A 14,505-nucleotide genomic window follows, 5' to 3' on the forward strand; every position below is an offset into this window, starting at 1 on the left:
GAGTGATTTTTGGGATGGAACACTGAGAACCTACGGAAGAGTGGACTCACCAGTGGTGCCAGTGGGACAGTTGGTGCACACCACCTCCTGAGTCTTAGGGACAACGGCACAACTCGAGCCCCCAGGACACGGACAGGGCTGGCAATCCGAAGAGGTGCCCGCGGTCGAATCTCCATAGTACCCGTCACCGCACTTCTCACAGTGGGGTCCAGCTGTATTGTCTCTGCAGTCGCAAACACCTATGTGGAGAGCGGGGACGAGAGAACAGGCCAGTGTGCAAGCACATGAGACCGTGAGCACTTCCCATCCATCTGCTAGATGACGGAGGTCTAGCAGCCACCAAAGACCATCTGCTCACCTGTCTCAGGGTCACAGGTCTCACTGTGTCCATTGCAGGTACAGAGCACACACGGGCTGTACGGCCCAAGACTCGGAGTTTCTCTTCTGTAACCTGAGAGGCACATCTCACAAAACTGCCCTCCGTATCCCACAGGACAGGTACAGGACTCCACCCACGTTGCAGGCACCCCAGGCCCGGGGCGAGCGCTTGTCAGGGTGACATCATCCAAATAGCCAGCACCTGTGTATGACGTGGGCAGGAGAATCACTGAACTGGCTTCTGTTTTTCAAAAGCTTACAGAAAGTTAATAAAGCTAAAGAGTTATCAGATACAAAATTCCAGAGAAAATCAACTATTAGTTAAGTCATCTTTTGGAGGAGATAACTAGAAAATAGCATTCACAACATTTGTGGGGTACCTAGCATTAAGTATTTGGAAGGGCAGTATAGCAAACATTTTTAAACACACACACACACACACACACACACACACACACACACACACACACACACACCAACCGGATTTGTTGGATTCTTCAGTTCTCTCAATCACCAATGTGACAAAGGAAAAGCACTGGGAAATATTCTGGGGCAAGAAAAGATTGGAGCAAGAATGCAGGGGATAAGAAGAGTTTAAGTCCATAGCCATTAAGCAGTGTTTTAGTTCTCCTGCCACAGAAGCAGGCGCTGACAGCACAGCTCAGGAATAAAAGAGCAAAGAGCACGTGCTGACAAGTGCCACTCAATATGCTTTGTGCCCTGCATAAAACAGGAAAATTTGCTATACAAGTTTTAATACTCAGGGCTACTTTGGCAAATATGCAATTATTCCCAAGCAAATATGCCATATATCACAATGCTTCCCCATTTCCAGAAGAAAAAAAAAAGAGAGGAAGCCTTATACTGGCTTAGACCAATGGTTCATCCAACTCAACAGAGCATGGGATGGCCTCAGCAGGAACATCCTATGACGTGGCAGTCCTTTATTTCATCATATTTCCTTTTAATTTCCATTCTGCTCCAGAATGTTTCAAGTTTATTTCCCTATGTTATGAAATATCACTTGCTGTTTATAGAATTCTTAGAACCTGACAACCTGAGGCTAAAGAACATCTCTTCCATTACTGCTTTGATATATTTATGGGGTTTTGTTAGCAGTTAGATCATGAGAAACAACCACTGGTTAAGGTGCTTCCAATTGTAACCATTCTGAAGTCTCCCATCCTAAAAAGTACTCTTCCTCTAATCTTGTCACTTGAACTGTAATCCACCTCTTTTCCTTCCCTTACAGCCAAACTTCTTTGGCTTTATTCTACTGCTTCACCTTCTAGTTACTTATCAAAGCACTGCAATATAACTTCAGTTTCAACCCTCTTTAAACAAAAAATTGCCAATGATTCCTTAGTCACCCAATCCAAAATCCAATAGAGCCATCTTTATAAACCCATTAATCGTTTCTCCTCCTCAAGATTCTTTTTTCTCCCTTGAGTCTCAGGGCATAGTCTTTAGATAACTATGTTTCTGGGTTGCACTTTTTCTCTATTTTTGGTCTCATTTTCAATTAAAAATTACTGCCCATATGTAGTCAACCTTTCAATTCCAGATCTCTCGCCCTAACTTATTCCTAAGCCCAGACCCATATTTCCAACAATTTATAAGACATCTTCATCTGGATGTTCATGTAGGCATCTCAAAAACCAATACATCCAAGCTGCTGATGTCACTCACTATGCCACACCACCACTCTGACTCCACCCAAACAGCTTTAGCTTTCTACAGAAAAAGGTCCTCATTAAAAAAAAAAAACAAAAAAAACAAAAAAAACCAAAACTATAGGGAAAAAATTTTAAAGGCACATTAAGAAATAAAGAGGAAGCAATGTGAGTCAGTAGAATTACACTCAAGATTCTTAGAATATAGGGGGGCCTGGGTGGCTCAGTCAGTTAAGCATCCAACTTCAGCTCAGGTCATGATCTCACAGTTCGTGGGTTCAAGCCCTGTGTCAGGCTCTGTGTGGACAGCTCAAAGCCTGGAGCCTGCTTTGGATTCTGTGTCTCCCTCTCTCTCTCTGCCCTTCCCCTGCTCATGCTCTCTGTCTCTCAAAAATAAATAAACATTTAAAAAAAAGGATTCTTGGAATACATGTAGATATAAAGTAACCTCATTAGGCTTATTCATAATGAAACAACACCACTTATTAATTTTAGCAAATTTTCTCCAGGTCCTTGAATGTGGTTAAACAAATGCATTATTTTTACATGTACAACAAGGTAGTTTATACTACTTCTTTAGGATCAAGTTTTATAGTATTGGGACTTTAGAGATAAACTTTTACATTTATTGTGGATCTTTTTACCCAATCATCTTCTTAATTCTCTTGAATTATATCATAACTTACTTCTCTCACTGTATGTCCCACGGATCTTGATGGAGGTCAAATTGTTTAGGAGCTTCTGAAATTCAAAAGGTGTAAGAGGAGGCCTCCAAGGATAATCTGTTGCTTCATGGAGCCTAGAGAGAAAGAAAGATCCATATTAACCTCTATAAGGAAAATTCTGGGTACTGAGAAAGCATTTCTTATTCATTTAAGCCACCAACAATGCAAGGCTCTGACAATCTAACCAAGTCAGAAATGGATCTGTTGGTTTGATAATACAACTGCAAAGATACAGGTAAATAAAGGGAAGGCTTCCTTTTCCAAAATCACCCTATAACCCAGACGTTTTTCTTCAACATACACCTTAAGGCCCAGTAAGACTGGTAAAGAAACAACTTTTAGAATTCTGGTCAAGTCAGATTTTCCAAAGAAGACAGTCTTACCTGAAGATGTATTTCACAGTGGTCTCACTTGGATAGGAATTGCCCTGAGCGATCAAGGGCACAGACACTCTCAGGCCAGCTCCTTCAAGCACCAGGTCTTCTGCAGACAGGCGAGTGTCTCGCCTGTCCACTCGAAAGGAGAAGGTGAGGTTCTGGCCATAACTCAACAACTGCTTGCCCAGGAACTTCGCTGGAAAGCAGACACAGTGGTGTGTGAGAACGTAACAATGAGAGTAAACAGGGACACACGTGGCGCCAGACTGCTTCCCAGTCTTACTTACTAGCAGCAATGAAGTATCTAGGAAAGTAGCTATCTGAAATGACGGCGACATCCTGCCTCTCTGAGGACCACTCGAGTGATGCTTCAGAGCCATCCCTTTGTTCTACACGCCACCCATCCTCATCTGCAAGCACAGGATGAGAACACAAGTGCCATCACCTCGTAAACATCCTGAACTCAGGTCCTCTATAGACCACAAAATATATAGAAAGTCAGCAATAAACAGTTTGAATACACGGCTCCTATAGCAGTACCTGTATATGCTATACCCCTCAAGCTATACTTTGATTTTTACATAAATTTATACTACAGTACATTCTAAAGCCATATGTTTTCATTCAATTAAAAAGCCAAACAAAGAGCCAAACAAAACATTATGTACAGTGAAAAACAAAATGTTACCACTATCAAAAAATCCTCAAAATTATTAATTTTTTAAAACTACTATAAGTCTTGGGGCGCTTGGGTGGCTCAGTTGGTTAAGCGTCTGACTTCGGCTCAGGTCATGATCTCATGGCTCTTGGGTTCAAGACCTGCGTTGGGCTCTGTGCTGACAGCTCGGAGCCTGGAGCCTGCTTCGGATTCTGTGTCTCCCTCTCTCTCTGCCCCTCCCCTGCTCATGCTCTCTCTCCCTCTCTCAAAAATAAACAAACATTAAAAAAATTTTTTTTTAAACTGCTGTATGTCTAGTCTCACAATTCTGGGAGACAGAAGGGAAGGTCCAAATTACCGATCTGAAAGGTAGAGGTTATAGAATAAACACTGTAGCCGACAGCATTTGTACAGACAGAAGAATGCCCAAAGCAGAAGCAGGGTGTGCAACCTCTGGGATTAGATGATTCCAGATTAAAAAATCCAGGTTTGCACCTGAAAAACATGAAGATATAACCAGGAATTTGTTGTGCTTGAAATATGGTATCAGAAAAAAAAATACAGCTAGAGAAAGAATGAGCTACCTCTCACAATTGAAGCCTTCAACATTGTCTTTGCAAACACATCTTCCTGTTTCAACATTACATTCATCTATGCTGCCAGAAGGATTACAAGAGCATGGCCTATTGGATGGGAAAAGGAGTAAAACAATGAGAGAAATGAGAAAGAAATTCCACACTCAAAGCCAACTTTTGGTTTTACATGTTAATACATTTTATTTTTTAAAAAAAGGAATACATAAAAAAGTGAAAGAAGTCTTAAAATCAGTTTTATATATGAATTTGGTTTCAATTAAGAATACCTATCACATTTCTATACTAAAAACTCTGCTTAAAAAATAATATAAAAACAGAGAGGGAGACAAACTGTAAGAGACTCTTCAATACAGAGAATAAACTGAGAGTTGCTGGCAGGGTGTTGGGTGGGAGGGATAGGCTGAATGAGTGAGGGACATCAAGGAGGGCACTTGTTGGGATGAGCACTGGGTGTTATATGTAAGTGATGAATCACTAAATTCTATTCCTGAAATCATTATTACACTATATGTTAACTAACTTGGGTTCAAATTAAAAAAAAAAAATTGCTCGGTGGTCTACAAAGACAGACCATCCAATTCTCTTTATCTTTAGTTTTTATAGTGTAAATCATCCATTTGTTCTTATATGCTAATAGAATGGTATTCAAGCACACTCTGCAATATCATTTTGTGATTCTCTATTGCTTAGGCAAGGAAAAAGAGATACAAAAAAATTACATTGCTTTTAAGGTGGCTTAGATGCATGTCTTCTAACATAGAGTTTGGTGTAAAATGTAATCTGAACAGAATCATGGCGTCATTCTTCCTTTCCAAGAAACTCCTGTTTACAAATCTTTACTTATGTACCAACAGAGACCAAATTGCAGCTTTCCTTTCCATATCCGTATATTTCCTCTGTTCGCCTAACCTTTCAACAACACTTCTGAATTCAACAGAGCATGTAATTATTGCACCATATGGAAACAGTTGGGGGAAACAAAGGGCATAGTGCAAAAAGTATAATTTATGGTGGTAAGTCATCCAGAAGAACATGGAAGGAATGTTCAATTTATTTTAAATAACTTAAAAAAAAAAAAACTGTTTACGGGCACCTGGGTAGCTCAGTTGGTTATGCATCCAACTCTTGATCTCGGCTCAAGGCATGATCTCATGGTTTGTGAGTTCAAGCCCCAAGCTGGGCTCTGTGCTGACAGTGTGAAGCCTGCTTGGGATTCTCTCTCCCTCTCTCTCTGCCCCTCTCCTGCTTGCCTGTGCTCTCCCTCTGTCTCTCAAAATAAATAAAAAAATTTTTTTAATAAAAAAATAAAAACTCTGCCTAATCTCTGTTACAAACCAATCCTGGATCACCATTAGAGCTAGAAGTTTTGAATCCTGTTGACAATTATTATAAGGAAAAATGTTTATACAAACCACAAGATCTCTTGTTTTGAATCGACTACATTTAGATTCTGCCCCCTTTTCCTGGTTTTGAAAAGTCTTACCTGCATCCTGCCTCAGTGAGAGAATGGTATCCAGGCTGGCAGCGGTCACACTTATCACCCATCACTCCTGGCTTACAGCTACACCTGCCATAGCTATCACACTGTGTGCTGAGAGAACCTAAAATTTAAAGAGCTTATCAACAACCATGTATGAAAGTAAAATTAATATGTCAAATAAAAAAAAATGGTAACTAAAAACACTGCCTGAAACCTAATACGTAATCTCTAGATGGTTACGGAGGGAATAAAGATCAAATTTTAAATCCTCATTGTCTCAAAATAATATCCTTTTAAGCCATAACATTTTAACTTTCCAGACACACACCCTGCTCATCAATGTTGAAAAACAAGGCACTCTGCACCCAACGATAAACTGTACTCAAAACCAGTCCCTTCTCTGTGGGCAAGCACAGGATCCTTAAGGCCCACATCTAGAACTTAAGTATATACAGGCACAACAAAATAAAGGTCAAACTCTTGAAAGAGTAGAACAGACTAAGAGCACTCTATGTTTCTGAACACACACCAACATACTGAGAAAGTTCAGCCCTCTAAGGACTGTAAACTAAACAAAGTCATTAACAAGGAAGAACTCACGAAACAGCTAACCTCTTACAGTCAAAGTTCAAACTGGTTTCTGGGATCGTGTTACTAATTATTTACAAAACCATTACTCAGGCCAACCCCACACTTTTATACACACCAGAAAATCATTTGAAAGCTTAACTTGGTTAAACAGAGTGGAGGTGGGGGGTACAATAATGTACACACTTCCATACCTAACCTGTGCAGATGCTTAGGAAACAAAGATTTTCTGGGGAGACGGGGAGCCCTTATTTTGTGTTTCAATCCATCAGGCCGAAGCTGACTCTGCCTGTCACTTACCCACAGGACTACAGTGACACGGAGAGCAGGCTTCATTGTTCCCAAGGCGGAAGAAATTCTCCCGGCACCTCTCACATTTGGCACCATCTGTGTTGCCCTGGCAGTTGGTGCAATGGCCACCATGGCCGGTGGACCGGTATAGTTCAGGGTCAAAGTAGCATTCTTGTGATCGGCCATTGCAGTCACAGGCTGTTGGCCAAAACATACGGGTTAAGTCAGATCCATGTTCCTTAGCCAAACACCATTTTCAAGACTCCAAGAAAACCAAACCATAATTTCCCATATCCCTGTGGCCCAAAGGGTGGTAGGATAAGACCGCCTAATTGATGCATTGTTCATTTAAAAACAAAAAGGAGTATGTCAGTAAAGGGTTTAGATGGCCACATTATCAGTTTACCAAGAAATGGTCTTATCAAAAACAATGCCATTGGGGTGCCTGAGTGGCTCCGCTGGTTAAGCTCCTGACTCTTGATTTTGGCTCAGGTCATGATCCTAGGGTCGTGAGATCAAGCTCCCTGTCAGGCTCCACGCTGAGTGTGGAGCCTGCTTAAGATTCTCTCTCTCCCTCTACCGCTCATGCTCTCACTCTCTCTCAATAAAATAAAATAAAATAAAATTTCTTAAAACAAAACCCCCCGGGGCCACCATAAAATACAAGAAATTCCAGTACTTAGAATCTCTGGGCAATTGTTTAAATGCAAGTAAAAGCCAAGTTGAATTCTAATTTTTCTAAATCCTTATCCTTCATTCAATACCAGCTTCAAAAACAAGGTGCCAATTTATATGCGGGCTTTCATCTACCTCACTTTTCAGCCCTCAGACAATTCAAATACATTAAGACACTAACTTTCGAAGTGCCAGACTACTTGCATAGCCAGACTGGGGGAACCAGAGACACGTGAGGTAAGACTGGTGCCCCTGCAGATGGAGGCAGGACTGAAGGGACGTTCAGTGTCACTAGACACAGTCATCCACTGGGGAGCCACAATGCCAACTATATTCCCTACACAACGCAACTACATTTTAAGAACATGTACATGTAGACACAGAAATTCTTTATTACATTTCTATTAAGTTTTTTTTCCTTAGAATTATATATTCCACACAAAGTACAGGCAGTATCTTAAGCACTAAAGTTTTATTTGATTTCAGATAAAGTTGTTTTAAAAAAATGTTTGAGTATATATATTTTCTTTTTTTCACCTCCCCTTCTTTATAATCATTTTTTTAATAGCATTATACTTGAATACTTTTTAGAAACTTGAATCACTGGTAGCAAAAATTAGAGTTGTGTTAGGTAACTTGTAGAACTCCCATTCTCTTCTTCGTTTGCTATTTCTCTTCTCTCAAGCCTCTCTAGATTATTCTGCACATCCCATCCCCAGCCAAACTCGGTCCATCCCCAGCTAAAAGGTCTGGTGGTCTGGGATGTGGAGCAGAACAGTTCCCTTGTCTACACTGTCCTAACCCCCAGGTAAAGCAGGTGCTGTGTCTCCTTTATCATCAGCTGGTGAGAAGGCAAACCACCTGTCTGCTAGTGGTAAATTGGCAATCTGTTGTTTATTCTTCTCATAATGGTCCTGGAGAGACTCCAAATGTGACCCTATCATTGAACAGAATACTTGTCAAACACATGTGTACATTTATTTAAATGTCACATCTTAGGGGCATGTCATTCTTTTTGTTAAGACCTTAATCCTGTAGCTTCTAACACTAGATATTACAGTTCAGTAAAAGAAGAGAAGGTCAAGCAAGTACGTAGGAATTCTAGAGGAAGTTGCACAATTTATCTTCAGATCTGGGAATTGCTGAGGAAAAGGGAAAATAAGAAAATCTGCTCTAGGGGCTCTTGGGTGGCTCAGTCAGTTAACCACCCAACTTCGGCTCAGGTCATGATCTCATGGTTCATGAGTTTGAGCCCTACATCAGGCTCTGTACTGACAGTTCAGCCTGGAGCCTGCTTCAGATTCTGTGTCTCCCTCTCTCTCTCTGTCCCTACTCTTTCCTTCCCTCCTTCCCTCTCTCTCTCTCCCTCTCTCCCTCTCTCTCAGAAATAAACATTAAAAAATAAATAAAAAGAAAATCTGCTCTAGGCAACTAACAGAAATAGTCATGAGACAAAATATTCATCGTTTCTCAAGGTTTCTGCCAAACATTCCAGTGAGTGTGGAGTGTCTTCTTTCTTATTCCTTTATCAAGAGTAGATGATAAATATTTATAAGGTCATAAAAAATTATATCTGCTTTAAAAGTGTCTTATTTTTAAGTCCTTGGCAAATCACAATCACATAGTTTCATGGTTCCTTTCTCCTGAGACATCTTTCTCTATCTGTTCAAAATAAACCAAGCCATTACGAAGGGATGAACAATGTATAATCTTTTCCATTTTACGTTTTTCTAGAAATACTAGAATCTACTCTCCTTCCCAAAGCCACCCACATCTGCACGGGAGGAGAAGGAAGATTCTCCCTATTGGGCTCTTTCGTGAAATAAAGGAAAAATAATTTGGGAAAATCATCTTTTGAATGGCAGTCTTAGTCTAGAAATCAACATATCCGACACATATTAATTAATGATCCTGACTGCTTGAGTAAATGACCATTGGCAGGAAAATATTCTACACGTGCAGCAAAGAAAAGACTAGAGAAACCAAATTTTACAGGAGGCTACACTTGCCCAGTATTTGGATCTATGCAAAGTTCCAAACCTTGGAGATGCTGCCCCCACCCTGGTATGTGTGTTTGTGAAGGAAACACAAAATGAGCATACTTTATATCCATAGCCAATTGCCTTCCTCTAGGATCTTCCTCTGATGTGCGTGTAAGTTTACCGTTCCATGCTCTCAAATGATGGAAGAAGCACTGCTTTTCAGAGTTTTCCTTGCAAGGAGGAACAGAAGGAAGTCACCCATTCCTGCTCCCCACTCTGGAAACCCTCAAGATAATCTAACAGCTGGAGGCCAAGGGGCACTCACGCAGGCATTCGCTGGCACTCTCGGCGGTTGCCCTCCTCCACGGCCGGTCATTGAAGAAAGGCAGACACTTTTCACAGTCCACTCCATAAGTGTTATGTTTACAATTACACACCAGCTTGTTGAATTCGTTCTTTACACACTCGCTTGCATGTCCGTTACATTTACACCTAGGAAGAGAACAGGCACTCAGAAATACAAAACAGCCACAAAGTCCCAGAAATGGATGCAAAAAAATGATGTACAGAGAGAACTAAAAGCAACCTCAGAACATTTTTTAGTTTTGCCACTCAAAACTGTAAACTGAGGAACTAAGCAAAATTAAGTAATGATTGAGTTTTTAGGTAGGAATTAAAATTAAACAAGCAAAAAAACCCCAAAAAACAAAAAAACACCACCACCCCATCTGTATTTAACCAGGGATGGGGCACTGACCAGACATAAGAAGAAAGTCTCTAACAATTTCTGAGGCCCTCTGGAGGATCACTTCCGGAAGTCAACTGCATGTGTCAAGGAGCGGCCAAGTGCAGAGGTTAAGCAGAGCATGGACTCTGAAGCCAGGATACATGTTTGAAACCCTGCCCTGTGACTTACCAATGTAACTTAACCTCTGTGCCTTAGCTATTAAATAGGGATGATGAGAATGTGAATTTCACAGGGTTACTGAGAGGGTCAAGAAGCTGCTTTATTTATGTGCCTAGGATTGTGCAGGCATACTATAAGTCAATAATTATGCCAGCTATGATCTGTCATAATGATTTTCCTGATCTGAAGGTAGTAAGAGACATTCAACTACCATATGGAACTCTGGTAGCTTGATATTCCCTCAGGTTGTTTGGGGCAAGAATCCCTGAAGGATCCCTCGGATGCAGGCACAGTCATAAATTAAGGACTCATGGAAATGTCCATGAGTATTAACACGCGTTCTGGTGTCCTGATGTTTCCCTCACTGGCTTCTTTACAGACAGAATCAGTTCCACAGCTTCCACTACTATGTCCTAATACACTCAGACCTTTCCTGAACATCTACAGTGTGCCAGATATATCCTAAATTTATATCCCTAGCTCTCATCTTTCTCCTGACTCCTATCCTTCACTAGTGCACAAATTTAGATATCCCCCATAACCTAAAATTTTAGATGTCTACAACTCATCATCTCCCTAAATTAACTCATCTTCTTCACTTATTTCATTAATAGTGCCATCACTCTCCTAATCATTAAACCTTAAAATCATCTTTGCCTAAAGGCCTGATAACTCTTGCTTCACAATGAAATCCACCTAAATTGTTCCTTTCCAATCTACTGTCACCACCCTAATGCCAGATATTTGTCATCTAACACCTACATCACAGCATCATAACAAGAATATAAATTCTCTTGATGGCACTCTTTCACCTTGCCTGCAACTAATCTTAACCACTGTTTAGATATCATAGTCTTACTTCAAAAAAGTACACGATTTCTCATTGATTACAGCCTCCATCAGCTTTCACTCCATTTACTCCAAATATTCACCAAGGAGGTTTTTCTTAAGCCTAGTAAGCCTATAATCTCCCAACCCTACACTTCTTTTTTTTTTGTTTTTGTTGTTGTTGTTAATGTTTATTCATTTTTGAGAGAGAGAGACAGAGACAGAGTGCGAATGGGCGATGGGCAGAGAGGGAGACACAGAATCCGAAGCAGGCTCCAGGCTCTGGGCTGTTAGCACAGAGCCCAATGTGGGGCTCAAACTCACGAACATGAGATAATGACCTGAGCCGGTCAGACGCTTAACCGACTGAGCTACCCAGGTACCTCCTCAACCCTATAGTTCTGCTCATGACACACCCACCCTCCTGAATCCCACCCACCTATCCTGCTTCCTTATCCAAATTCTACCCATTCTTCAAGGCCCAGCTTGGTTCCCATCTGCTTCTCTAGCCTGAGAGTTCTGTCTCATTCTCTGACATAGGGCCTCTTTTTATCTAAAACATGTGTTTAATTTTTCACACGTTCATACACTGCCTGCCCCATTCATTTGTACGATCCTGGAAGGTCAAGTCCTTTTCAGCAGGTGAATGTCCTATGCTTCCATGGTGGCTTCAGAGTGCCTGTTGCATCGCTTTGTGCTGAGGTGCCCAGCAAGAATTCAGCAAGGGTGCTGATTTGACAAGGTTATAGAAATAACAAAATTATTAATTAATATGGTTGTAAGAAAGTTGCTACACTCACTTCTAAACCAAAGCTCCAGTCATTTTCAAAGTTATTTAATGATTTACTTACCTACCACCCACAGCAAAATCAGAGATTGCATAATAGTAGGACTTCAGAACTTTGGGGTCGTTAAACACTTCATCTCCAAAGGTGTTCAGGCGATTGAGTGTGACTCTGATGTCAGTGGCAGTTACCCATTCCTGTGAGGGAAAAAAAATTAATAAAAAAAATGGAAAAAGGTAAAGGAACTGAAGATGAGGGACATATACGCAACAAAATTTTCTAAACTTTTCCAGCAGTTAATATATCATGTGACTTATGTCCTCTTCTAGCATTAAATCGGATATATTATTCGAGGACTCCCTTAATTTCCTAGTATTTTTCTCCTTCTGGACTCTTCCCTTCTTTTGATCTAAGTTGTTGTTATCACTCAGAGTCCCAAAAAGCAGGAATAATAATCGTTTCTTCACAAGGCTGTTGAGAGGCTTAGAGGAAATATACTTTTAAAGGCTTAGCATACAGGAGGGACTCCGTACACACGCCCCTTCTCTCCACCTTGTCTCCGTGCCCCAAATCCAGCAGAGAAGCCAGCACAGAGCTCATGGGGCACCACAGTGGTGTTAGATATGCTGGTCACTGTCTCCTCCTGCCCATTTTGTACCATCATCTACCTCTCCCTCCATCCCTAGTCCACTACTGATAGATCTGGGAGAGACATCCAAGTACAAAATAATAAATCATTATGCTGGCTGGGGCCAATCAGATGCAGTTTTGTCCTGACCCTTCCCATAATGTCACTTCTCTGTGAGGCCTTCCCTGGCCACCCAACCAAACATTGCTGCCCACCCCAACTCCCTATTTCACTCTCCTGTCTTAATTTTTTTTAAGTTATTTGAGAGAGAGAGAGAGCGAGAGAGAGAGAGAGAGCGCACGCGCAGGCGGAGGAAGCGCAGAGAGAGAGGAAGAGAAAGAATCCCAAGCAGGCTCTGCACTGCCAGCACAGAGACCCCCCCGCAGGGCTCGAACTCACAAACCGTGAGATCATGACCTGAGCCATCATCAAGAGTCAGACGCTACCCAGGTGCCCCCTGTTTTATTTATATTGTCTCTTTCCATCACCTTCCCCCCACCCCGCCACTGCCACCGCCACCATCATTCTAAGCCCACCATTCTAATCACCACCAAGATTCTAAGCCCCACAAGAGAAGGACTTATCTGCTTTGTTTACTGCAGTCTCCCTGGTGCTTAGCATACAGTGGGTGCTCAAATACATAGGCTGAGCAAATGAACAAATCTGAAGAAACCACAACTGATCAAATTGGTAGGTGTACCATAATAACAGAGGACAAGAATGAAAGTTAAAGTTTTTCCCTAGGTTTTATGAGCTCTAAGCCCTTATAATAAATGCCCTTTCATTGAGCTAATTTTAGTCAGATGTTTACCTCTATGGTAGACTGTTATAATGATGATTCCAATGAATCATTCTGCCAGTGCCCACACCCTGCGCAGTCCCTTTCCACCCTGATTCTAGGCTGGGGCATGTGACTTGCTTTTGCCTAGGGGACATGAGCAAACGTGACACAAACAGAAGTCTGATAAGCACTTGTGCACTGGGACTTACTCTCTTGGAACACTTCTGCCATCATGCGAGGAAGCCTAGTTTAGTCACCTTGAAGCTTTAAGGCCACAGGGAGAGACAAACCCAGTTCCCAGCTGACCTGCCATTGAGGGAGCTCAGGTCAATACGGAATCAGGAGAAATAATAAGTCACGGTCATTTAGAATTGTTAAGTTTTGGAGTAGCATATTATACATGACCGCCCAAAGATGCCACTTCCACGGAAAGTCCTATCGTGGGACCACACGTGGGCATCAACAGTGGAGACGCAACAAGCAAGTGCAGAGCAGCAGGCATCTGTGTTTCCAGGAGGCTCCCCGTGAGACTGGGAGGCACACCCCTGATTAAGGAGCACAGCTTAAACCATGCCAAACACCTGGCATACAGAGTAACATCGAGGCCTCATAAAAGCTAATCCCCGTGAAGCCTCCAAGTATAATTAGAAAGGAGAAGAGATGATGATTCCACCGCATGCAAACTTGGAGCTCCAATAACAACTCCCACTCATGGCCACAATGCTAGGAATCTTTTAGTCGTCTGTAATGTAAATAGCTAAACATATCTCTGTTTAATGCTTATTATCTCTCCTTCGAGCTTCATCTTTATAACAGCTTCCCTTGAATAAAAGCTTCTCAAGAGTTAGGTTTAAGTCATTTTTTTCACAATGGACATCTTAAAAAGAACAGGCTCTGGAGCTAGCCTTTCTAGGTTTTGGATCCCATTTCTGCTACTTAAAACTGCAATTTGGGATCAGTTACTTTACCTCTCCTGATAAATAATGCCCATGCCTCATCTGTAAAATGAAGATAATAAAACTGTCTACCTGCCCCCCGCCCCAAGAAGGGAGGGGCACCTGCATGGCTCACTTGGTTGAGTGCCGAACTCTTGATTCTGGCTCAGGTCATGATCTCGCAGTTTCAGGAGTTCAAGCCCCATGTCGGGCTCTGT

At 41.7% G+C, this 14,505-nt stretch overlaps 1 protein-coding gene across 1 annotated transcript in view; it reads right to left on the minus strand.

Moving 5' to 3' along the window:
* LAMC1 (laminin subunit gamma 1) overlaps nt 1-14,505 on the minus strand; it is a 129,459-nt gene that overhangs the window by 28,948 nt on the left and 86,006 nt on the right. Inside the window, 11 exon segments of the mRNA XM_030302286.1 lie at nt 51-239; nt 359-580; nt 2,738-2,850; nt 3,160-3,349; nt 3,441-3,563; nt 4,170-4,306; nt 4,396-4,494; nt 5,891-6,008; nt 6,776-6,964; nt 9,749-9,915; nt 12,010-12,140. Of these exon segments, the coding sequence (XP_030158146.1) occupies nt 51-239; nt 359-580; nt 2,738-2,850; nt 3,160-3,349; nt 3,441-3,563; nt 4,170-4,306; nt 4,396-4,494; nt 5,891-6,008; nt 6,776-6,964; nt 9,749-9,915; nt 12,010-12,140 (1,678 nt within the window).

Source organism: Lynx canadensis, chromosome F1 (genome assembly GCF_007474595.2).
Source record: "Lynx canadensis isolate LIC74 chromosome F1, mLynCan4.pri.v2, whole genome shotgun sequence".
Lineage (NCBI taxonomy): Eukaryota > Metazoa > Chordata > Mammalia > Carnivora > Felidae > Lynx > Lynx canadensis.